The sequence below is a fragment of the Peromyscus californicus genome, unplaced genomic scaffold (assembly GCF_007827085.1).
Source record: "Peromyscus californicus insignis strain IS unplaced genomic scaffold, ASM782708v3 Scaffold_4__1_contigs__length_199733344, whole genome shotgun sequence".
Lineage (NCBI taxonomy): Eukaryota > Metazoa > Chordata > Mammalia > Rodentia > Cricetidae > Peromyscus > Peromyscus californicus.
This window is the reverse complement of record NW_026294562.1, coordinates 70637004-70662950: the sequence shown is the minus strand read 5'-3', so window position 1 is coordinate 70662950 and position 25947 is coordinate 70637004. Positions and strand designations below refer to the sequence as shown.

Below are 25947 nucleotides of genomic sequence, written 5' to 3'. Positions count from 1 at the left end.
CAGTCATACTTAATCTTCTTCTGTTTGTTCTCTCGCCCACAGCTGTCTCATCTATTCCCTCAGCCCTCGCCCTACCCCAGCCTCCTTGAGCACACTGCGCCCATGTCACTTGGAGCCATCTCTATCCCTCTTCTGTTACTGTCTCAGACTCAGGTCCTATTCCTCAGCTCCCTGGTCCCCCAAGGTGCCGGGCATGTGGATGAGTGAGTAAAATACGTACCTAAGAACCTGCCGAGGATGGGAAGACGGCTCAGCGGTTAAGAACACTTGCCTCACAAGCTTGATGACCCCAGAATTCACAGAAAGAGGTGGCATGCACCCATCTGTAATCCCAGCATTCCTAGGGTGAGGTGGGAGGTTGGAGACAGGAGAACCAGCCTGAGGCTGGGGAAACAGCTAGCCTCGGGCATGCAGAGCTGAAACGAGGTGAAAGGGAAGGCAGGTGGGTGGAAGGGCGCACACATGCGTGCAGCCTGGATGTGGGGGTGAGCAGGCCTAGTGAGATGGTGGACAACAGAGGCTGGGACTGAGCAGAGACCGTGGCCTTGCCATGCTGAACACTGAGGTGGCCTGCTGCCTCTCCCGTCCCCAAAGCCCCTCTGCCAAATCTTCTGCACAGTCATTTGATCTGTGAAACCAAAGTGCATGCCAAAGGAAAGCGTGGGTCCTGGCCGGGCTGGTCATTTTCACCTTGTCCAGAGCATTCAGGTCTGGTTTTCGTAACTACTGCACACCCAGGGTTCTGTCGCTGGCTAAGAAGGATGACTTCATGTGCTTGATGAAGCATACATATGAAAGAAAAAAAAAAAAGCATCTGGCAGAACAGGAGTGAAAACATAGGTTTTCCAGAAAGTTAAAGAAACAAATGTTAGGAGCTGGCAGAGCATAAAGCGCCAGTGTGAGGTGTGAGGCAGCAGAGAGATGAGGGGCGCATGGGGAGGAGAGTCCAACCTCCTCAGCCCACCCCCGGGTACCAAACCCTACCCCAGGCCTCCCACATGATCTGCTCCAAGTTCCCCAGATTCTACCCCAGGCTTCTCCTGTAGTCTATGCCCAGACCCCCCAGATCCCCTAAATTCCCTAAATCCCACTTCAGGCCTCTCCCATGGTCTGCTTCTACATTCTACCCCAGACCTACAGGGGCGCAGGGACCTCCGGAGTCCCCACTGTGCCTGCCCACACCAAAGTCTTTCCTCCTTGGACAGGGGACAAGCAAAGGACTGGAGGTAGAGTGGAGCTGGTCCGAGGTTTGGGGATCCAAGTGTGGGCTCTACCCTGGAGGTAGAGTGGAGCTGGTCCGAGGTTTGGGGATCCAAGTGTGGGATCTACCCTGGAGGTAGAGTGGAGCTGGTCCAAGGTTTGGGGATCCAAGTGTGGGATCTACCCTGGAGGAGGAAGAGGCTGTCATTGATAGTCTGTCTTCCCAGCTCCTTTTCTGTCCCATCCTTCCGGACTTCTGCCTCCACCCCATCAGCTAGTGCCCGGGCAGAGTGCAGGACACCCACCACAGCCGAGTCTCAGTGTGCTAGTCAGTCCCAGGGTGGTCCACCCTGTAAGGGTGACTAAGATTAAGCAGATCTAGGCCTAGGCTTTGCATCTTGTAGATAAAGAAACCAAACATCACGTCTACTGAGTACCAACCGCTGGGCATTGACTGCCTTATTTAGTACCTGGGCAGAGGGAAGCATTACCCTCCCCAGTTTGAGTCCACAGAGAAGCCATAGCTGCTGGACAGAGTGGGGTGGGGCTCTTTGCTGTGCCAGGAGAACTGGATGGGCTGGTGGGTCTCTTGATCCCAACCATCACAATCCGGGGGGCAGCCTCAAACTGTGTCCCCTGGATGAAAACTAGCCCAGCCCGCTGGACGTAGGCAGCACCTCCCACCCCTAGTCCACCCATCAGCCCTGTCCACCAGCCAATCTTTTCTGTACATCTCCTGGAATGAACCCACCTTGAGATTTTATTGTTCTAGGGAAATAGTAATTAGCTTCATAAATGGTCACATGACACTCTCCAGAGGTCATTCCAGGGCCCCTAGGCTTCTGAGGCCTCAAGGCAGGCAGAAAGACCAGGTGGCGTGTCACCGGTAACCGTCACCATCACTGTCTGGTCAAGTGGGACTAGGTTTTACCTCATTACTCACATGTGGGTGCATATACATGAAGACGAACCACATGTGTGTATATCCACATACAGCTCCCTGCCTCCTCTTCAGTGAAAGGCATTTCCTTAGGGTGGTGTCTCTCCCTCTCCCAGGATACTGCCCTGCTCCCTCCCACACCACCGCTGTACTTATTATTCTGTGTGTGGTGATTGGCCCCAGGTGCTGGGCTCCCTAAAATGGGCCCAGGCCTTCTCAGTCACAGCCTGACAAATGGAGAATCCCTGGATGCCCTGGTGAGGGATGACAGATGTCATCAGGACTCCAGGAATAGGCTACATGGCTCTTACCCTTCTGCTTTTTCCGCAGTCCCCCAGACCCCTCCTGGAGGCCAGAAGATGGCCGGTGCCCAGTGGAAGCCCAGAGGCCTCACCAGAGTGGCCTCTGCTCAGAACTTGGCCTCTAAGCCTTGAGGCAGGAGGCCAGCCCATGCCCAAGTTACTCTTCCTCCTTTCAGCCAGGCTTCCAGGTTCCACTGACCTCCTGGCCTCAGTCAGAGGCTACCACCTCTACCCACCCAGGCCCCAGGGACATCAGAAAACATCCTAGGAACCTCTTGGGGGTGGTGCTGTAAGCCCCACCTGACAGGTGAGCAGAGCCCCCACCTGACAGATGAGCAGAACTCAAGGCATTATTCAGCATGGTTGAGGAATGCCTCAGGTGCTGGGCACTGTGCAAGGCACGGGAACCCAACCATGGGCAGGGTTTCTGCAGGCCCTAGATGGTTACCAGGATTCACAGTCAGGCCGCTCTGATGGGAAGGGCCCTGGGGACTGAGGAAGCTGCAGGACAGCAGAGCCATCGGGAAAGACAGACCTAAGTCTACCCCACCCCACTTGTGTGATCTGTGACTTGTGTCCCAGGAACCTGGTGGAACAGACCAGAAGGATCTGCTTAGAAGAGAAGCTTTCCCTAATGAGGCCGGAGCCGCGCCTGTGTGGCCTGGTGCCCAGCAGCACTAACTGGGGCACTGCACTTCGGTTGTGGGCTTGAAGAATGTTAGCACCACTAGGTACTGCCACCATGCTGGTATTGTCATCCTCAGGATGCCAGAGGTGTGGCATGTGGACCAAGAAGGCTCCCAGGAGAGGGGTCACTCAGGCAGAGGCTTCTGTGGGTAATCAATGGGAAATACTGGACACTTGAAGTTAATGTGCCCAAGGGACCTTCCCCCCACCCTGCCCCCAGGGCTGTTCTGGTCACTGACAGTGTCAGCAGAAGGGTCTCCTACAGTAGGGTAGGCAAGGGGATGGGCAAGACTGACCCTGTTATCTCTCCTACCCTCCCCACCCCATCCTGTCACGCCAGGGAGCTTGTCTACTACCCTCTTCTCCTGCTACCCCAGCTCTGGCAAATGTGAGTCACTCCTGCACAGTCAGCTTCTGGGGAGGGAAACGCAGTACTGCCCTCCCTGAGCACCAGCCAGTCGCCCTCAGTTGTATTCACACGGCGCCAAGCGGGGAAGACCGCACATAGCACCTATTCATCCCTAGGCCTGGCACACCTTGAAATCAGCATTTCAGCACAGCCAGGAAAGAGGCCAAAGCGACATCGTCGTATTTCAACATACTACTGCCCCACAGTTCCAGCCTCCCAGGGATAGACATGTGGGTGGACTCCAAGCTTTCATTCTGTCTCATTACACATTTCATGTATATAATAAAGACATACCACAAAAGAAAAAGAAATCTAAAAAAAACTATGCTATATCGTGAGCAGAGTTGTTGCATTGTGCACGTGCACGCGCATACACAATAATGGTGATAAGTCAGTTGGCCTTATGTAATGGTTTGTCTGTACCAGGACAGCACAGCACTGCACAGTCGCTATGGCTTTGTGGTTAGTTTTGAGGTTGGTGAGCATGAGTCTTCCCACTTTGTTTTTTTTTTTCCCAATTTTGCGTCTGGTTTGGGGCCTTTGCAATTTTGTGTGAATTTTAGAATCAAGTTGTCGGTTTCTGTGAGTTCAGCTGGGATTGTGTTGAGTCTGTAGCTTAAGTTGGGGGATGTCACGGACTGAGTTGCCGTCACAAAACACCCAAGACTGAACTGTTTATAAAGGAGAGAAAGAAGTCTCCTCGGTTCTGGAGGCAGGTAAATCCAGTATCAGTGCTGCCAGATTCTCCTGAGGCTTGTTCTCTGCTTTCAAGATGGCGCCCCTCCATGTGCTATCTTGCTATTTTTAAATTTTTCATGTGTGTGTGTGTGTGTGTGTGTGTGTGTGTGTGTGTGTGTACACATGACTGTGTGTGCAAGGGCAGACGCCCGAGAAGGACATCAGGTGCCCTGCACCTCCACTCTCCACCCTATTCCTCTGAGACAAGGGCTCTCACTGAACCTGGAGCTATGCTGGCATCCAAGAAGTCCCACTGAGTCCTTTCTCCACCCCCACAGCACCGAGGTCACAGGGGTGCACAGCTACATCTAGCTTTTAATGTGGGTGCTGGGGGTTCAAGTGCTCTTACTCACTGAGCTCTCTCTCCGGCCCCTATTTTACCATTTTTGATGCGGTTATACATGGACTTGGATCTCTGTTTGATGTGTTTCTTTTTAAAAGAGACAGAATAATTTTGAAGTCTATTCATTGGTTTGGGGGAGGGGGTCCACGGGTGCCAGTGTACATGTGGCGGTGAGAGGACAAACTTGCAGGAGTGGGTTCTCCTTTGTCATGTGAGTCCTAGGGATCAAACTCTGGTTGCCGGGCTTTGTGACAAGCCTTTATTTACCCCCTGAGCCATATTACTCATGGCTAAGGTAGCAAATTAGTCACACAGGTCCCTGCCCCTCCTACACGTGGGGCTGCTGCTTTTCTGTGTAGGTGACGCATAGAGAAGGAGGGGACATCTGTGAGATAAGCCAATCCTCCCTGGTGGAGTAAGTGGACAGAGACCGGAAGTGATCCTGGGGTCCTCCTTCCTGGCGTGGGGGCAGAATTAAGGAAAACAAATGGGCCTTATCCCAAGACTTCATCAGATGTGAGTCATGGTCAGTTCCAAATAAGAGATGAGCCACCCTCAAGGGCCTCCTAGATTCATGGGGAGAGAACATAAAATGGCCCTGCTGGACCTGAGGACAGAGTGCTGTCTCAGGGATAGCGTTTGCCTGGCGACATGGGATCTAGCAGCAGCAGCACTTTAACTTGTGTTTGTGGAGAGGATGAGATTGTAGTCTTGCAGGGGAAGGGCAGCCCCCACCCCCGGCAGGCAGGGGGAAGGTCTGCAGAAGCCTGCAGATGTGGTAGGCGCAGTGTGCCGGCAGATTTTAATGGCTCAAAATTTTTCATAAATTAAAAGTTTGCAAACCTGGGCATAGTGGATCACACCTGGAATCCCAGTTCTCAGTAGCCAGCCTGCACTACCAAGTGAGACCCTGTCTCAAAAAGGAAATGAATTAATTAATCATTTAGTTTAAAAGGTTTGCCCACTCGAAGAGGCCTTCCCTGGATCAAGTCATATTATTTTATTATTGTCTCGGGTGTTGGCTTTCTCTGCCTCTGTGGGCACAGGCACATTTACATGTGAGCACGTATAAGTCACTGTCATGTGGAGACTTCGTAACCACTAAGAGGAAGTCGGGGGCTATCAGATGAAAGCGGCGCCGTGCCTGAAGTGTATCAGCCAGTTCTGGGCTTGGGGAGGGGAGCTAAGCTGTCATCCTGCTGCTTCCTGAGGTGTTGGTGCCTCTCTGCCCTGCTTTCCAGCTGCAGCACCGGGTCATCCTGTCACCAAATGTGGAACTGGGGAGAGACACACGCAGTTGGCCCTTGCTGACTGGTACCATTGTGTGTGACCCACTTGACGTGGGCGCTAGCGAGGTCTAATGGTTTTCTGGGTTGAAAATAGCTTCAAGAACGGAGACAGTAGGTTAGGTGTGGTGGCACACAACTTTAATGTCAGCCATTGAGGGGCAGAGGGGACAGTAGCTTGGAGTAATGGTCGCTGTCTGTAATTCCAGCAGTTTAGGAGGCTGAAACAGAAGGTCAGGAGTTCCAGGCCAGCCTGTCTCAAAAACAAAAGCCAAACTAACAAAAAAAGCTGCATCAGCTAATTGCATCTCCAGGTGGGTGGGGCTTGCTGTGCTGCTGCAGGCCTGGGGTTAGATGCACAGGTGCCACTCAGAGAGGAGACTGTTGCATCCAGTCTCTGCAAAACACAGAGTAAGCATGAGTACGGAAGGGAGCCCCGAATGGGCTGCATAAACCAATAAGGAGCAGAAAAGCCCCAGTACCACCACGGGACACGGCCTGGAACTCCACTCAGTATTGCATCTGAGTACTGGGTATCTGCAAAGTACCAGTGACCCAGCTCTAGCCACAGCCCATTACAGTTGGCACTCAGAGAGCATGCGTGCCAACTGGCATTCCTCTAGCCTGAACCTAGAGGGGTCAGGAGGGGCCCCCTGTCAGCACCTTGGCAGTGTCTGCAAAGGCCAGAGGACAATAAGCCTTCCTCTGTGGAGAAGCTTCCTGTGCCTTTAGACAGATACGTCTACAACTCTTCACACAAACAGGCCTGTATGTGAGGACCTAGCTCTGTAGGGACAGCTGCGGCTGCAGCCTCGGACACAGGTCCCTAAGGCTGCCTTCTGAGAGATGATGAGTCCCGCCCTGAGGTCACCTTGTCGGCTTCCTCGCTGATCCCGAGTAGAGTGAGAAGCTCGTGGGCAGCGCGCTGCCCATCCCCCAACCGACGCCACCACTCTGCGTCCTAGGCCGAGGAAGGAAGAGCGCCGAGTGGTTAGGAAACCTGGATGTCCCCCTCCTGACCAGCTGTGTCGCTTATTTAGAAGCGTGGGCTGGACATAAATTGCGCTGCAGAACAACTGAGGAGGGCCCTGCCGTGATCTCATGGTGCCCTTTCAGGAACAGTGAGAGAACAGGCTTGTCACCCTTAGAGACTCGTGTGCTGAACAGCTCTGGCCAGACCCTCTCAAACCTTGTTCCTGCCGCCATGAGGCAGACACTCCATGTAGAAGCACAGATCCTTCTGCATCCAACAGCTCAGAGATTGAAGATGGCGCCTGTTAGTGGAGGTCATTTACCACAAAACAGATGGGACTTCTGTCCCTCTTCCAGCATGCATCCCAAGTGCCAGCTTCTTGTCTCTTCTATGCACAGAAGCTTCGGCTGTGGGCTGGAGTCGAAGCATCAGTGTAAACTTGACTTTCACAAGGTGACGTGGCTGTGACCACAGGAAGCCCATGGCAGGTCCACAGGGGAAGGTAGGGCTGTGTTCATGAGGGAGAGCACAGAGGAGCCCTGCAAGCTTAGGGAGGTCATGGCACTGGAGCCCCATCCAGCTCGACTGCCATGATGGATGGATGGCCTAAATCTCTGTTCTCAGGTGTCTCCTTGATGTGTTTGCTAGAGCAGGACTTTGTCCTGTTTGCCCTCAAACTGTCCCATTGGCCTCTGTGGGGATACCCACAGCCGCAGAGCTACCGTTGGCTCTGGGTCAGACCTCTGGGGTCCCTGGTGCCATGGCCTCTCACACTTGAAGGCCCCTGCCCCGCTGGGCTATGAATAGCTACATTGTGCCTCAGCCTGACCTGCCACTGGGCCACAGTTCTTCAGGCTGGTGGAATCCAGAGCTGTCTGCCTGCCAATTCCAGTTGTTTGACTTCATACTTCAAGGCCAAGTCCTTTCAGGAAAGTTTTCTATGCCCGCCCCCCACCTCCCCTGCTTAGAAAAATAGAGGTGCAGTTGACCGGCATTGCGGGTTTTGAATCTGTCATTCTTTCCAAAGAGTAATGTTAACAGCATTCATTCATTTACACTCTGTCTCTCTCCCTCTCTCGTCCGTCCCCTACTGCCCCTTCCCCATCCACCAGCAGCAGGAAGATGTGGTGCGTTTTGGGGTTGGGGTGCAGAACAAACACTTGGCTTTGTCTGGGGCCTGTGGAGGAAGCTATCCTCCCCACACATCCATGGGAAAGCCCCAGGACCTTGTGGGCTGTGCTGCAGCTCGATGTCTTTATTGCCCGTGATGTAGAAGCCTAGCTCTGTTAACAACACATCCATGCATGAATATGCCTAGCTCTGTTAACAACACATCCATGCATGAGTATGCCCACCCTGCCCAATGGTTTGGAGACAGTGCCATGCTGCCTTCTGAATGTGGCCATAAGTCTTTTGGAGATGGGTATATGAAGGGCATGGTCAGGGGAGGCTTTCTCCTAACCCAGACACAAGAACTCTGCCAATCCAGAATTCCCAGCCAAGGTCTAATTTTGGTGTTGGTCATGGTGAGTGACTCCAGTCAGCCCAGAGACAACTACTCTGCAGCCCCATTAGGGGACTTGGCTTCCTTGCTTGAAACATCCATAGCCCCACCACCACCACCACCACCACCACCAATACCTACCTGCCTCTGTGCACGGGCTAAACTCATGTCCCCAAGGCAGTAGCTTCAGGACACCAGACATTCATCTATCCCCCAGCCCCACAGTGGACTGGACACTATGTGAAGAGACAGTAGGAGGTCCCATGCCCAGCGCTGTCACGTCAGGCTCTGTATCTGAGAGAAGGTATGACCCTTCCAGAACATGTGTCCTTTTCCGAAAGGCAAAGAGCGTCACACAGCCAGCTAATAGAGGGGCAGGGTGCATTCCCAGCCTTGCCTGACTAGGTAGACAGCCTCTGGCCTCCTTGCAGGAAGTAGGCTCCTTGCCCTAGACAGAAAAGATCTGAGGTCATCGTTTTTTTGTTTGTTTTCTCTAAGATTTTTCCACCAGCCCCAAACCCAGGAAATCTTGTTTCCGAGTCTCTGTGTAGAGGGCATCGCCAGAGGCAGAGTAGTCCTCCCAAGTAATTGGGGAGGAGTTTGCAGAATAGAGGGTACCTAAGTGCTGCTTGGGGGTCCGGGTGTGTCAACATGGGCAGTTGGGGTCCAAGAGAGAATTGAAATGTTGGCATGCATGACACTTACCGGGGGGACCCATAAATACATCTTGAGTGTTTTGTAAGAATAATTGAAAAGTTAAGGCCCAACCTCCTGCATGGTGAGGTCTCTGTAGGTGCTGCAAAGCTGGAGCTCATTTGCTAGTATAAGCTGGAGACTCTATTAATCACCCCCCAGGGGGAGAGACCCAGAGGGCATGGCTTCTGCTCCAGCTGTCCCTCCTGTCCGTGCTGTCTCCGGGCTCTTCTGTAAGCTCCAGGCTCTAAACAGCACAGGAAGCTATCTGGTCTGTGGACTGTGGGTTACAGAGAGGAGAAGGACTTGCTCAAGACGCAGGAGCCGCTGGTGCGGTGTGGGCACCTTTCCGGTTCCTGCCTCCACCTGCTCTGGGTTCATCTTCTCTTGGTTTCTTTCCCTCTTCTCTCTCTCTCTCTCTCTCTCTCTCTCTCTCTCTCTCTCTCTCTCTCTCTCTCTCTCTCCTCCCCCACCTCTCTCTCCCCCTCCCTCCCTCCCATACCTTCCTCCCTCCCTCCCTTTCTTCCTTCATGTGTATGTGTGTTTGTGAATGGGCGTGCACAGGCCAGAGGATCCCCCATCAGTTCCCACCTTATTCCATTGAGACGGGTCTCTCACTGAACCTGAAACATGCTGTTTGGCTAGGATCTGCCTGTCCCCACCCTCCAACAGTGGAGCGCAGCCATGCCCTGCATTTTCTCACGGGTCCTAGGGATTCAAACTCAGGCTGTGCTTGCACAGCAAGCAATTTTTACTCAGTGGGCTGTCTCTGCAGCCTTCTACTTTCTCTTATTTAAATTTGGGGGAAGGAATTTCATACATGAGTACCATATTTACATCATTTCCACCCCTTCCCTCCTCCATTTCCTCCCGCGATCTCCCTTTCCTTTTCAAACTCATGACCTCTTTTTCTATAGTTATTATTGTTACATTCACACACAGCCTACTGGTCACTTAGTGTTGCTCTTCTGTATGTGTTTAGGGCTGACCACTTGGGATTGGATAGCCCATCAGGGGGGCTCATCCCGGCGGGGGAGGGGGGACGACTGATCCTTCTTTTCTGAACCATTGATTGCCTGTAACTCTTCATCTAGGGACAGGGCCTTGTGAAACTTCCCTCACCAGTCAACTGGTGCTGTCATTATGCAGGTCCTGTGTAGGTAACTGTATTGTTGAGACTTCGTGGGTACAGCTTCGCTGTCATCTCTAGAAGACACTATCTAGCAGTAGATGTTCTGGTCCTCCGGCTCTTACAGTCTTTCCGCCCACTTTTCCGTGATGTTCCCTGAGTCTCAGGTATAGAGGCTGCACTGAGATGTATCAGTTGAGTCTGGGCACGCAATGGTCGCCTAGTCTCTGCATTTTGACCCTGGTGGCTCTCTGTAATTGTCTCCATCTGCTGCAAAAGGAAGCTTCCTTGATGAGGGGTGAGAGCTACAGTTCCCTGCGGGCAGAAGGATGAGCATTTAGAATACATTCAAGAAGTACACAGGTTTAAGACAATGGCAGAAGTAGGTTCTCTTCTAGGTCTGTGACCTCTCCAGCAACAGCTAGTTTGATAGGTTTACAGTTTCTTCGGGTGCCACCTCCGCCATTGACTCGAGACTCTCCACTCAGCTGTGGCTTCCCTTCTCACCCTGGTCAGCTGCCTCCCACTTTGATACTGGCATGAATTTTTTTTCTGCGTCCACGGGAGTTCGACCGAACACCTAAACCAGCTCTTTCCACCCACCTCTGATCTTGGGCTAACAGCCCTTCCCCAGAGTCCCTGGAGGCAATTAGACACTAAGGTTTCCTCCCCTCTGAGGAACTTCATTTAGGGACAATTTAAGACAACCCCAGGTGTGTGCTCCCCCCACCTCCACCTCCACCCGAGACAAACACATTTATAGAGGAGAATAAGCAAATTAAATGAGTCAGGAAGTCGAGTGGGCAGGGAGCGGAAACAAGCCCTGTGGGATGTTAACCCCACAGCAGAAAGCCTCAGAGACTAGTGTGCTCAGGGCCTGACTGACACAGAGCGGGCCCAGAGTGGATGAGAGAGGGTGCAACCATTCCTCACCTAGGAAGGGCTAGAACGGGAGGTGCCCCTGGGCCTGCTTCCCAGTGATCACCCCCAAGTCACCCTAACAAAGGTGTCCCATTCCCCTTGCCACCCAGCCCCCAACAAGCCTTGCCCATCCTCGTAGCTCAGCAGAGCTGATGCCCAATACACCAAACTGAAAGCTAATGAGGGGCTTCCCTTGTGAGACCCATGGAGGGGAGCTGCAGAGGGGGGTAAGCGGAAGCTGATCTCTGGGGCCTCGCCCAAACTCAGGAAAAAGCTCAACCTAGACTCCTCGTGCAGTCTTCCTCCCACGCCGGCACCCCGGCACCCTTCTGAGGGTCACAGAGTCCTGCTGCCACCGCCATCCACTCACGGCAAGCAGCGGGTGACGGGAGGAGATCTCAGCCTCCTTTGGCCTGGCCTCTGGCTTCCTAGGCACAGTGGGATGGCAGGCAGGCCTTTGAGGGGCAAAGCTGCGTTGAGTAAACGCTCCTCAGAGCAGCTCAGCCTCCTGGTCAGGGCTGAAAACTGGAGAAAACAAGATTCTGTCCAGGAGCCGTCCAGGCAGCCCGCCAGGAGCCCAGGCAGCTTGGACGGGGTCCCCCATGGACACAATTGGCCCAGTGTGGGGCACACCACCTCAGGCAGGCTGGCTTCCCAGCCCAAGCTGAATGGCCCCTCACCCTACTGCTCCGCTGATTTACGAGCTGGCTTTTCTGGCCTGTGATTAAGGAGGTGGTTTAGTTAGCTTTTCGTGGAGCCCGGTACAGGAGGTGTTAAGTAAATATGGGTAGGATGCTGGCCTCCTCCCTGGTCCCTCTGGGGTTGTTTCAATTTTCTCATCTGTACAGAGGCATGAAGGTAAACTGCACTGGTCTGCCCAGCCTCCCATGTGTCCAGGAGAGTAGCTAGGGAAGGGATAGAGGGCACCCTTCCTATTTAGGCACTCACCTAGGGGTGGCAGAGAGGCTCACGTGCCCCAGGGCTGGCTCTGACCTCTCGGGTACAATCTTCTCCAACAGTATCTGCCCTCTCTTGGCCTCAGGTTCCTCACTTGGAAGCTAGGGGGCTGCACCATAGAGACCCTGTCAGGTTTGGGGGCTTGATAGATTTTCCCTCTGGTTATTTCCAGCATCAGGGCTAGGCTTGGGACCCGTGTCCCCCCATGCTGGCTCTTTGACCTGAAGCCTCTAAAGCTCTAAAGTTCTCAACCTGTGGGTCGTAACCCCCTGGGTCACAAATCAGATATTTTTTTTTTTTTTTTAAAGACACCATTTTTTTTAAAGATTTATTGTGTATACAGTGTTCTGTCTGCATGTATGCCTGCCAGCCAGAAGAGGGCGCCAGATCTCATTACAGATGGTTATGAGCCACCATGTGGTTGCTGGGAATTGAACTCAGGACCTCTGGAAGAGCAGTCAGTGCTCTTAACCTCTGAGCCATCTCTCCAGCCCCCACAAATCAGATATTTTTACATTGGGTTCTTGATCTATCCCCGCCTCGGGGTTACCTGGCCTGGCCCTGTCTGCAACAATTGGATGTGATCTGCAGAGCACATGGCATCTGTTGTACCCAGGCAAGTATTTGCCCTCAGGGCCAGCACTAGCCAGTCTTGTTTCTCCCATAGTTGTCAAGCCACAGGTTCAGAAGGGACTGCCCTGGTCCTGGTTGAGGCTAAAGAATAAACTTGCTAAGTGTGGTAGCACACACCTTGACGCCTAGTACCCAGGAGGCAGAGGCAGGCAGATCTCTGTGAGTTTGAGGCCAGCCTGGTCTACATAGTAAGCTCTAGGCCAAGGCTACATAGTGAGACCCTGTCTCAAATCATCATCATCATCATCGTCGTCGTCGTCATCATCATCATCACCATCACCATCATCATCATCACCATCTCCATCATCATCATCACCATCTCCATCATCATCACCATCACTATCATCACCATCATCATCACCACCACCATCACCACCACCATCATCATCATCATCATCATCATCACTCTGCAGCCTGATACTGTTTCTGGGGAGAAGTGGCGGGTACAGAACAGAATCACTGTTGTCCTCATCGTGTGCTTTCCTAAGCCACCTCCAAGGAGCTTAAGTGTGCCCTCACAGTGGCCTCACTGGGACAATTGTTAATTTCCCAATCTTTGTAACCATGGCCCTGTAATATTTAACTCTTGTCTACTCATCCTGACTCCTCTTCAGAGTTATGTAGTACCCTGCCAAGCAGATACACCACACTGGACTCACTTTCCTGCAAGGATGTACTCTCTTTACTATGGACTGCAGTGCACGGCTGCTCTAAACATCCTTGGAATTCCTTAGAGCGTTTGTCTTTTAATTCAGCAAGGATTTACCGAGAACTTGCCACAGACCAAACTCCATGTTGCTTTAGAATTAACTCTTAGCAGAAATACCCAGGCCTTCCATGGATCCGAATGCTCAGGCCAGTGTCTCTCCATCATTCGGAATGCACAGGGTGAGCCCTCCTGCCCCTGGATAGGGTGGAGTCACAGGCAGTCTGTCCTGCTCTCTAAAGCTGGCTCAGCCTATCACTCATAGGCATCCTTAGTTATCCCTGTGTTAATGCGCTTCAGAGGGGCAGCTTGCTCAGGGTGGGGTTTGGCCGAGGCTTTTGGAGCATGCTGTTGCCGATATTGCCTAGTGGCTCCTGTGGCCTGTGTCCCCCTCGGGTACTCTCGGCACCTGGATTCCCTGTTTACTACTGGTCAGTGGAGCAGGTGTGATAGAGGCAGAGGCTGCTCCACCAGAAGTCCCTGGAGAGCCACAAGGTCAGGAAGCCAGTTTCTAAGCTCAGGTCACACTTGCATGGAGTAGGAACTCCCAGGGAGCAGCCTGCTCACCAGCAGTGAACACTCTGAAGGAGGGGGGGGGTGCTCACTGGGAGCAGAGAGATCAGGACAGGGGTTCCAAGTGGAAGCACCACCCTGCCATCCTGGTACTCTGGGCAAGTTGTTTTCAGGAGTATTAGTCCCCTCTCCCAGAGTGCCAAGCCCTGGTAGCCTCTCTTTGGCCTGCTAACAGGATCCCTGGCTCAGTTACTGAGGTCTGTCCATGGCACTAGGTCCTCAAGTGACAGGATTCAGTGATGCCAGCCAGCTGCAAGTCCAGCAAGGATGCCCCTTTCCATGCCTTTGCTCTCCTGGCACCCCGTGAAGACTCGGAGCTCAGGAAGCCAGCTTGAGAGGGCAGAGTGGCTTTTCTGAGAGGCCCTGAGTGTGTGGACCCTGGCCCCATGCCCCGGGTGTTGTGGGTACAGATCACTCAGGGACTCAGCTGTTGCACTCAGCAAGGGGTGGGACCAACTTGTTTAAATCCAAACACACATACCAGGTGCTTACCATGTTTTCATCAAAACATGAACAGCTGTTAGATCTTCCTCTGTCCCAAGCCAGCTGCCAGCCCCAAACAGGCCTGCCTTTGCCGGCCTTCAAGTGACCATTGTCCATCACCTGACAGTTCAGCCCTGGATCCCCATGGGATCTAGACCAGGCTACATATGTTTCCAAACCAACCTCTCTCTCTCTCTCTCTCTCTCTCTCTCTCTCTCTCTCTCTCTCTCTCTCTCTCTCTCTTTGGTTTTGGTTTTCAAGACAGAGTTTCTCTGTGTAGCTTTGTGCCTTTCCTGGAACTCACTCTGTAGCCCAGGCCGACCTCGAACTCACAGAGATCCGCCTGCCTCTGCTTCCCGAGTGCTGGGATTAAAGGCGTGAGCCACTACCGCCTGGCCAAACCAACCTCTCAACACGAGCTCTGTGACCCTGGGCAGTCCACTTACCCTTTCTGAACCTTGGTTTGTCAGCTGTAAGATGGGGCAGTAGTGCCTCCTCTCCTAACTGCTGTGAAGACAGAGGAGCTGTGTGGGGCAAGTCCTCTTACCAGGTCCCAGACGTACAAGGTGGCCGGGATAGACTTTCAAAATGACTTTGTGAACAGCACTTCTCATTGGCTTGGGGATCCAAGAGGTATTAGTTGCTGCCCTTTCTGTCTTAGGGGAAATCCAGAATCCCTTGTTACCTGTCGTGCACAGCTACACAGGTCTTTGCAGGGCCTGATAATCTGCTTCCAGGGACTTACTTAGAAACTGCATCACACCCTTGTGACCCTTAGCCCCTGGTATGACTAGCATACAGCTCCATGGTTCCGTTGAGAGCCCCTTAAGGAAAATGCTTTCCGCTGAAATATGTTGGCCTCAAGACCTGGCTACAGTCTGTCCTACTGGTCCAGTGTGAGTTTCCAAAAGGCTTGGAAGCTATCCCTGCCCACTCTGGCCGGAGCCCGCTGAGAGACAACAGGCAGCAGAGGCACCTTTGACCAGCCACCCAGTGCAGCAGACCTTCATCAGTCTTCTACCTGGGATCAAGCTCCAGCTTTGGGCCCTATTCTCTCCATCCAGCATGTCCACCTAGGTCCAGCACTTGCTGTGGGCACACCCCGCCCCAGCCATTTCATCTCCTCACTTCCCCCTGCAGCCTCGGGAGGGGCTCTTCTCAGCTCACTTTCTTTTTTTTTTTTTTTTTTTTTTGGTTTTTCGAGACAGGGTTTCTCTGTAGCTTTGCGCCTTTCCTGGAACTCGCTTTGGAGACCAGGCTGGCCTCGAACTCACAGAGATCCGCCTGGCTCTGCCTCCCGAGTGCTGGGATTAAAGGCGTGCGCCACCACCGCCCGGCTCAGCTCACTTTCATAGACCAAGAGAAAAGGCTCTGAATGTCCATTTGTCCAAGGACTCGTGGGTGTCAAAGCCAGCCTTCTAGGATCTCCTGTGTCCCTATGAGAAGGACCATGACTGATACCATGCAGTTGTAGAAGGAGTGAAAGGTGCTCAGTGTGAGTGCCAGGGACACAGAGTGGGTACCTAAGGAAGGAGGCCAGGACTGGGAAGGCTTCAAGGAAAACTGCCTGCTGGATATGGCATGTTCCCTGGGGATTGAGTCTCAGCCAAAGTTTTAATTGGTTGGAAATGCACTTGAGTGAAGGGTGTCTGGCATATGAATGAGAATTAGAGACAGGTGGAGGTGGGACAAACAGGAGTCACTTGCCTTGTCTCCTTGTATGGCTACCCACAGCCTCTGTCCACTCTTGGGCCTACCAAATTGCTCAAGAAGCCGGATTGTAGTGTCTAGTTTTTGTTTTGTTTGTTTTGGGTTTTTGAGACAAGGTCTCATGAAATAACAGCCTTGGCTGGCCTGGAACTCATTATGTCGACCAGGCTGGCCGCAAACACGAAGAGATCTATCTACCTGCTTCTGCCTCCCAAGTGCTGGGATTAGAGGTGTGCGCCACCATACCTGGCTGGCTTTTAGTTTTGAAGGGCTCTGTAGTTACCAACCAGAAACTCTAAAGATCTTCAGTAGACGTACAAATTGAGGACACCTTCTCCATACTCCAGCCATGGCCAGGGACTTCAAGGAGGTCTCCTAGGAGACCACCATCACACCAACAGCTGGTTCCTGCTCTGCCCACACTCACCATATGCTGCCATCTGTGGGATTCGGGAACCTTACTGGAAGCTGTCCGCTGTGTGAGGTAGGTTCAGGTGGCTCCATGGGCTGGGTCCTGGTTGAGAGGTGTCATCAGTTGATCTAAGTCATGACTAGGCCAGGCCACAGGGTGATCCTAGGAAGTAAGTAACAGTGTCCTTTGCAAAATCCCTGCCCGGTTTCTGCTGCCAGCTGCCTGCTCTATCCAGTGCGTCAGGTCTGACATTGCTTAGACCTGGTTTCTAGTCCTGTTGACTCTAAGTTGCTCTCGGTGGCCCTTCCTAGAGGCTTCCAGACCTCCATCTTGTCAGCTTTTGTGAGCTATGGGCTCTCTTCACCTCACAGTCAAAGCTGCAAACACTTTTCAGCTGAGATTTGGTCTGAAGGTAGAAGGAGGGGAGAGGTGCCCCTGCCACAGGCGTCGAGGGCTAGCCAGAGGTCACCAAGCTCAATAGCAACTCCCAGAGGGGCCACTCCGAGGAGCCTTGATCTAGATTAGGTTGAAATGTTGCCAACCCAGAGCTGTCACGGCTGGGGCTCTGGGGGCTCTGGGCTGTCCCCAGCCCCTGAGCTCTTGTTCTTTGCCCCTGGAGACACTGGCCACAGTTGCATGGAGTGCTGGACAGAGCTCACGGGGGTGTTCTGCAGGGTCCGCACCCACACAGGTGGAGTACCTGATGACCTAGAGTGCAACTCACACGGTGACTGACAAGTCATCTCCCCACAACCCAGGGCTCTGAGTGTCACATCACAGGGTCAGAGGTAACGAAGCAAAGGGTACCTCTGGATCTGAGTTAAGGGGAATCTAAGACACCAACAGACTTGGCTCCCACAAAAGCCAGAAGAATGGGGCTGGGAGACCTGCCTTCTCTGGCTATAAATCCAAGTTGCTCTGTAGGCCGTAAGGGACACCCCTCCACTAGACACAACAGGGCTTCCTGCTGTCTACCTGTCGGCTCAGAAATCACTCACAAGTTTCCTAGGGCCCTGTGGGGCAGGCAAGAGGCCAGGATGTCACATACCTGATCAACAGCCAGCACCCTGGCCTGAGTCTGTGGCTCTTGAAAATGTGTGAGTCCTCGGGTAACTCCTTTCCCTGCCTCAAGTTTACCCACCAGGGCTCATTGCCCTTGTAACTGGCCTGACAAGCACCACCTCCTGCTACGGGAGACCTCTGATCTCTCCCAGTTGGAGGACAGATCAGCTTGGGATGGGCTGTGGGTCCCTGAGGCTCTGTCTGTCTCAGGGGAGTTTGGTTAGATCAGCCCTGCCCCACCATAGGTCTTCAGCTATCGATGGGGCTGAGACCACCAGGGACCCCAGGAAGCCATGGGGCTAGAACAGACAACATGCCCCCCTCCTGCCTCTGGGCTGCATGCCCAGCCTCCCACATATGCTGCCCACATGTAGGAAGGGTGTGTCTCAGTCGGGGGCACAGGTCCCCATCCCACCCTTAGCTCTGCTGACATGCTGACTGGTTTTTGCCCTGGCGGAGGTGGAGTGAGAACAGCCAGCTGGAGCCCCGGGAGGGGGATGGGAACGGGAGTTCATCTGGACAGTGTTGGGAGACGGGGCTCCTCACCACTGCACAAAGGGCTGGCTGGGAGCCCCGCCCTCCTCCTCAGTCCCATCTCTTCCGTGGAGAAGCGCAGGTGTTGGGGTTTGGGCTGGTTGGCCCTAAAGTGTACAGCATTTCCAGCTGCACTGCACTTCTGCTGGGGGTTTTCCGCGGAAGGGATGCTCCCGCTTCAGAGCCAAAATGGCAGAGCATCGGGCAGCACAGTGGACCAGACCCCGGCCACATTTTTGCTCTGTTGGGCTGCCAAGAGACGGAACATTTTGGTCACCTGTGTTGCCTAGGACTCTGACTGCAAGAGAGGTACCAGCCATAGATGATGTCTCCACTCCCTTCAGTGGCCAGGGAGCCACAGCCCTAATGTAGTGATTTGAATGAGAATGGCCCCCACAGGCTCATATATTTGAACATTTGGTTTCCCAGTTGATGGACTGTTTAGGAAGGATTAGGAGGTGTGGCCTTTTTGTTGGAGGAGGTGTGTCACTGGGGGTGGTGTTTGAGGTTTCCAAAGCCCAGGCCAGGCCAGTCTCTCTGTTTTTTCCTCCATCTTGCTGATAAGACAGATATAGGCTTCCAGCTACTGCTTCCACACCATGTCTGCCGCCATACTTCCCACCATGATGATCTGTTGTATACCGGGTGTTGGCGTACGTTCACACAGGTCCCTAGAATCAAGAGACAGAGGCTGCAGGGGTGATTCATCTCTAAGACTGGTCCTCTGTAGCTTAGCAAAGACCCCTTTTACTGTTCTCCAGTTTACACCCTTCAGCAAGTTCATCTTCACACCCCAACACCTCTCATGCAAGCTTCCCAAGGGGACGGTGCCAAGTGCAAAGTAACTGACGCTGAAGAATCCCTGCGGTGTCCCGGGTTCTTCAACCAAACTTGCATAGGCTTTGCACCTTCAGCCAAACTCCGAGACAGGATTCACGTGGAGGGTAACAAGAGAAGCACAAGGTGGATTAAGGCGAGGTGCTAGCACTCTGGAGCCGACCAGATGGAGCTCTGTGAGAATTCTCCCACAGTGATCATGGGCTAACCTTCTGAAACTATAAGGAAGCCCCCAATTAAATGCTTTTTTTAAAAAAATGTTACGCCCATTAGTATAATTATTATCTCCATGGGTGTCAGGTCCCATGGAACTGGAATTACAGACAGCTGTGAGCTGTCATGTGGGTGCTGGGAATTGAATCTGGGTCCTCTGGAAGAGTAATCAGGGCTCTTAACCACTGAGCCATCTCTCCAGCCCCAAAATGCTTTCTTTTATACGCTGCTTGGTCATGGTGTCTCTACAGCAGGAGAACAGCAACTAAGACACCTCAGTAGGGGCCTCAGGAAGACTCTTCCAGGCCTACCATTGGCCAGCCTCTCTTGTTGGAGCTTGGAGCTGGGTCATGGCCCTCATCCTTGACGTGTGGCCAACCTTTAGACTGCTCCAGGCCCATGAGGAATCCTGAGGAAGCCTTGTCCATGGTGGCTTCAGCTGATGTCAGGTAGAGACAGGGCTGGAGATACAGGCTTTGGGCTGAGGGTTGCAAGGGTACAAGAGCTGGTGCCCGAGGTTGGAGGTACCATGAACTTAGGTACCAGGCAGGCCCAGCCCTCCAAGGGCTGTGACAGGAACAAATCCCTTTTATGTCTCTCAGCCACCAGGCCTTAAGTGGACACCAGAGAGGCCTCAGCTGAATGAGGACATGGGCTCCATGGGAAGGATGTCCACATAAGTATGTTCATAATCAGTATTCATAATCCAGTGTTTCCCCAAGGGACAGGGCAGGAACACCCAACTCTGGGCACGCTTTCCGCACCCACCTCCAGAACCTAGGACTAGTGCTGTATAACAGAAAACAGAGGAAGAGGAACATTTGCCTGAGAATTATGTCCAATGCAAACCACCCAGGTACACTCCTGGGAGATCACTGACCCTCAGGTACCGGCCAGCAGCCCAGCACAGGCCAGGGGTTGGCTACTGGCTGGGTTTAAGATGACCTGGCCTCTTGCCTGCTCCTCTGGAGCTCAGGGAACTGTGTCTTGACCATGTGTGTTCTGAGCCAGCAGGTAGACAGCAGGAAGCCTTTGAATACATGCCCAGTAGAGAGGTGTCCCCTATGGGCTTCCAGAACAGCTTAGATTTATAGACCAGAGGAGGTAGGTCTCCCAGCCCCATCCTCCTGGCCTTCGTGGGAGCCGGTCTCTGGTTTCCAGGCTCCCGGGTAGTTCAGATTCCTTCCCCACCCACATTCAGATGTAAAAATGCCCTTTGCATCTGGCCCCATGAAGTGATACCCTCTGTCCTCCAGCTGCGTCACTATGGCCTAAAGTTGGCATCGCTACCCCACGCCAGTTCCCAGGTCACTGAATGCCCTGTCCCTGGGCAGCCCCAGGACCTAGCCTCAGCCACCAGGGGCAGCCAGCCCAACTGGTCCAAAGCAGTGCACAAGAATGCATGCCCCCCTGTAGTCATGAGAGCCCTGCCCTGCCTCTTGGGGAGCAGGCAGTGACTGGGAGAGAGCAGGAGCGAACCCCCTGGCAGCGCTGCCCCTGAGGAGGCCCTCGACGGGTTCCTGCCATCTGTGTGCCCTGGAGGTGGAGGTAGCGGGAGGGAGGCTGTCCTTGCTGGACTTCTTTGCTTGGGTCCCTGTGCCATTTTCCTTCACTGGGTACAAAGCCCATCCCTGTGAAGCTGGCCCGTGGGCTGCATGCACAGAACCGCCTTGTGTCTGCCCTTACCCAGCTCTTCCCTGCACTCGGCTCCTGGGGCATGTGGGGGAGGAATAGCTAATGACAGGCAGCACCCCGCCTCCCGAGCCCTTTGTTCATTCACTGGGTGACAGCTACTTCCTGGGTGACGCTGAGGGCCAACCCTGCTCAGGGGACAAGAGGGTGAGCAACTCAGCCCCTCCTCTAGGAAGCACACCCAGCACCATCAGTGGCAGGTGGAGAAGCAGGGTGGTGTCCGGTCACAGTGGGACAGGGGACAAGCTCTGTATGCTCAGAGAGCGCCACACTCTACAGACAGTGCATACAGGAGTGGAGTCTTGAAGGGTATGTAGGAGTTCCCATAGAGCGAATCTCAAGAGCATTCTAGGCCTGGTGCTGGTGGTAGTGTACGCCTTTGAGGAAGAGGCAGACGGAGCTCTGAGTTTGAGGCCAGCCTGGTCTACAGAGTGAGTTCCAGTACAGCCAGGGCCACACAGAGAAACCCTGTCTGGGGGGGAGGGGGGAGATCGAGCATTCTAAAGAAAGGCAGTGGTTAACAGTTAACAGGAGGATTGCTGTAAGTTTGAAGGCAGCCTGTGAGACCATCTCAAGAAGGAAGGGAGGGAGGGTGGGTTGAAGAATTCTAAAACTTAGCATGGACAATGGCCTATATGTGTGGGGAATATCTGAGGCTGGTGGCTGTCATGTGGAGGGATGGAGGCAGGATGGACCTCTGCTGAGGGTCTGGGCTGCGGGCATTTAAGACACTCAGCAGTCTATACAAGGGAGAGGCCAGAGCAGGTGAGCATCCTGGAACATCCCTGGCTGCAGGAGAGAGGGGAGGAGGCCAGACTAAAGAGATCTCCAGTGGAGCCAGTGGAGGGGCAGGGGCAAGCTGGAAGGAACCAGTCTGGCCTGGCCAGAAAATACCCCCTTTCCCTCGTGAGGAATCCACCAGAGGGCAGGATGGCAGCCATGCTGGTGGAGGCTGACCTGATCATGCAGCTTCTGTGAGACCCACCAGAGACTGCTGTGCAGGGAGAGAGGAGGGCCTCTCCCAGGTAAGCCCTTAAGCTCCAGATTCCAGACAGTACCCAGGTGAGCCAGATGGCTGGCAAAGCTGCTGCTGCCCCACTTCTAGACAGGATCCGAGGGCCGGGGCGAGCTGCTGCAGAGAGACATCCTGCGTCATCCCCAGCACAGTGGTGGAAGCTGAGCTCAGGCCTTGGACCCTTTCACAAACTCTCTGACCTAACTACCCATCATACCCTCAAATCCTGGCTGTTTCCTTTCCTTCTCTGCACAGCCCCACCCCCACCCCCACCCCCGCCCGTGAACATGGAGCTAGGCTATTCTTATCACCCTTCCCTGTGGAGAGAGGCTCCTCTGGTCCCTTCTAGTCCAGGGCCTTGGCAGCTGCAGGAAAACCCCTTCCCTCCGGGATGTGACCTCCAAGCTAGTGTTCTAGAATTGTCAGAATCTAATATCTGAAAAAGGACAACATGGGTTTTAGCTATTCTCAGGCAACTGAACCACTTCCTTCAGGCTGGGTGGAGGCTCGAGGGTGCAATAATAGTCTACTACAGGTTGTTACAGTTCCGAGGACGTGTGAGTCAGGCCTAGGGTCATCCCAGCAACATGTCCCTTAGCAGTGGGAGGTTTGCAGAGGCTAGCCCTCCTCCTGCCACACCCTACTTGACTGCTTAGCAGCGTGAAGCCATGAAGCCTGGGGACAGTGGGAAGGAAGGGGCTTTCTGGTGGCCAAGACGAGACTCTGGCTCACTTCCCTGGCAAGGCTGCCCATGGTCCCTGGGATGAGGCCCACACATCTTCAGAGGACTGTGAAGATGAGCCCACCCCGGCCCCTCCACAGTCTTGCTGTCTGCTCAGAGTCCATTCTGAATTCAAGATTCAACCACATTGAGTGTCCAGGCTTCTGCACCAGCTCAGTGTCCAGCCAGACTGCAAGCGCGGCCAGATAATGGGTAAAGGCTTAGGCGAGGTCCTAGTCCTTAGCATCCCAGTCAGAGAATGGCTTTGCCAGGAGCCCCTGGCATCCCTATGAGGCAGCAGTGGCCTCCAAGAACTGGGCAGCACATGGCACCCCAGAGCATCAGGGAAGGGAAGAGTTCTGATTGTCAATACCCCTAACCGTTCCCAGAAAGCACATGTACCAGACCAGCACCCCAATTTACCAATCAGGGTGCTCTTCCTGGGTGATTCTTCTGGTAGGTGCAGAAGGAAGCCAAGGCTAGCAGTTACTCTGCTGCAGACAGTGGAGTGGCAGACAGGAGTATGTGTGTGTGTGCCCTAGAGAGACTGCAGAGGAGGGCACAGTGGGAGCCACAGTCCTGGCTGCCTGACAGGGCAGACAGCCTGGAGGTTCCTTCGGGGTAAAGCCAGGCCCATGCTACTTGCTGGGAGGCAGGTTCACTGTGGCCAGCTGGCAGTGGCTTCAGGAGGCCATTGTAGAGTCACTGGCTGCTAAGGTTTGAGTGTGGTTTGTCCCCCAAGGGCTTGTGTGATGAAGGCTTGGTACCCAGTGTGACCATGTGGGACGTGGTGGGACTTTGAACGACTTGGGGTCTTGGGGATGCTCACTGAGTTACTGTTTTCAGGAGGGGTAGGGGTGGTTCTTGTAGGCACTGAGAGGAAGCACCTGCTTAGTAGTGAGTTTTTAAAGCTTAAGCCTGACCCCAGAACACTCTCTTGTACCACACTCCCTCCATGACACTGTCCTTCTGTTCTCCATGAGGCCTGAGCGAGGGACTCAGGTGGGATTTTCAGTCTCTAAAATGTGGAACTACACAAATGTCTTTTCTTTATGATGTTACCTGGGCTCTAGTACACAGTAATAACAAAAGTGGACTGTACGCTACCAGACTGATCTGCGGTCCTGTCTTCCAGGCCTGCCGATGAGCATCATCCGGAAGTGAAGGCTGACGGGTACGTGGACAACCTTGCGGAGGCTGTGGACCTGCTGCTGCAGCACATGGACAAGTGACAGGCCTTCGGGAGCAGTGGACAAGTGCACCACCCTGTGCCCACACTTCTTCCCACCGCTGTGCCCCCCTCCCCCACGCTTCCAGGCCCCAGGCTACCCAAAGCTCTGCTCGCCCTGCCCTCTGCCCGCTGCCGGCATGGGCAGGTGCAGGCAGTTCTGGGATGCTTGTCCCTCGGCCAGAGCCAGTCCTCCCCTTCCTCAATGTCCCTCTACTAGTTTCCTGTCAGCATTCCTCCCTCCCCAGCCTCTGGGCAGAGGATTGTTCCCTACCTATATGGCCTGCTCCCCTCCCTGGCCCATGTCATGTTTCCATTAGTGACATCCAGGAAGGTACAAGAGACCTGTCAGGCCTCCAGAAAATGAAACCCTCAGACATGGGCTGGAAGGTCCCCCTGAGTCCCTGAATTCCTTCAGTCACCATTGGCACGTGGTCCTTTAATTGGCACCATCCAGTTGGATGAGGCATGTTGACGCCTCTTTGAACTCTCTGATGTGAACGAGGAGCCTGCAGAAAACTCAGGGGCCTGCCCTGCACAATCCAGGAAGCCCAGAGCTGAGCCAGCCTGCCCACCACTCACAGCCCTACCTGGCCCCAGTCAGAGTGCCTGATGAGCAGTCTGCCCCCTCCCCCTTCCCTCAGGAAACAATGCCAGCCCACTGTTCTTCCTGTCCCCATGAGTTACCCAGACATGGGCTGGGGAGCTCTCAGGAAACTGAAGATACCCTCCCACAGAGCAGAAATGTCCACCTCTACAGTCAAGGCTGCGACACAGAAAGTACCTTGGAGTTGGGATGGACAGACTTGAATGGGCTAGAGTTGGGATGGACAGACTTGAATGTGCTGGAGTTGGGGTGGACAGACTTGAATGGGCTGGAGTTGGGATGGACAGACTGGAATGGGCTGGAGTTGGGGTGGACAGACTGGAATGGACTGGAGTTGGGGTGGACAGACTGGAATGGGCTGGAGTTGGGGTGGACAGACTGGAATGGACTGGAGTTGGGGTGGACAGACTGGAATGGGCTGGAGTTGGGGTGGACAGACTGGAATGGGCTGGAGTTGGGGTGGACAGACTGGAATGGGCTGGAGTTGGGATGGACAGACTGGAATGGGCTGTGCCCAGTGCACAGCACCAACTAATGTTTCAATAAACGTGGCCTCAACAGTCCACCTTTGACTCAACTTTTGTTGGTAAGGGTCCAAAGTGGGTAGAGAGAGGAGGCCCCAAACAGGTTCTTAGGTTCCAACCCTGTCCCTGCCACTTGCTAGAATAGTAGAGGGGCGAGGCTACGGAACTTCTTACCTGCTCTGACCCCTTTAAGAAATTCAGACATGGAGAGATGTCAAGGAGAGTTCCTTCGTCTCCAGTGGGAGAAGACAGACAAGGCAGACATCAGCACTGCCTCCTATGTTCATTCATATTTTTAAAGAATTTATTTTCAGTTCTATTTATTTATTTATTTGTGTGTGTGTGTGTGTGTGTGTGTGTGTGTGTGTGTGTGTGTGTGTGTGTGTGTGTGTACAAGCACGGCATAGGTACACTTGTGGAGGTCAGAGGAACAGCTTGTTAGAGTTGGTTCTCTCCCTCCACCTTTACTCAGGTTTGGGGGCTCGAACTCAGATCATCAGGCTTGCGCGGCAAGCCCCTTTACCAGCTGAGCTTCACCAGCCCTGAGTTTTCATTACTACAACAAAATACCAGAGGCAGTCTAAATGTGGTGGGTTTACGTGTTCATGATTCTAGCACTCAGGAGGCAGAAGCAGAAGGATTGTCACAAATTCCAGGCCAGCTTGAGCTGCATGGCAAGACTGTCACAAAAAATATAACAGAAAAATGAAAGAAAAAAAGGAAGAAAAGAGGGAAGAGCGGGTTGTATAGCTCAGTTTGGGAGGCTGGAGGGCACAGCACCAGCCTCAATTGAAGTCTCATAAAGACCTCATGGAATCTGCCATGGTGAGATGGGAAGACAGAGGGGATGTCCCTTTTGAGGACATGCCCCATCTGACCTCAGGACCTGCAACTTTTTTGTTTGGTTGGTTTTTG

The 25947-nt window shown here is 53.6% G+C and overlaps 1 protein-coding gene across 3 annotated transcripts in view; it reads left to right on the top strand.

The window, feature by feature from the left end:
• The window catches only part of Lhpp (phospholysine phosphohistidine inorganic pyrophosphate phosphatase), a 99184-nt gene extending 74113 nt beyond the window's left edge, over positions 1 to 25071 (top strand). For 2 of the 3 annotated variants that reach the window (XM_052762345.1, XM_052762343.1), the window contains one exon: positions 23809 to 25071. In XM_052762345.1, the coding sequence (XP_052618305.1) occupies positions 23809 to 23820 (12 nt within the window). In that variant the 3' untranslated portion in view covers positions 23821 to 25071. Of the gene's footprint in view, positions 1 to 42; positions 5388 to 23808 lie in introns of those variants that run through there. The other variant, XM_052762342.1, reaches the window with a different exon arrangement.
• The last annotated feature ends 876 nt before the right edge of the window (positions 25072 to 25947 follow it).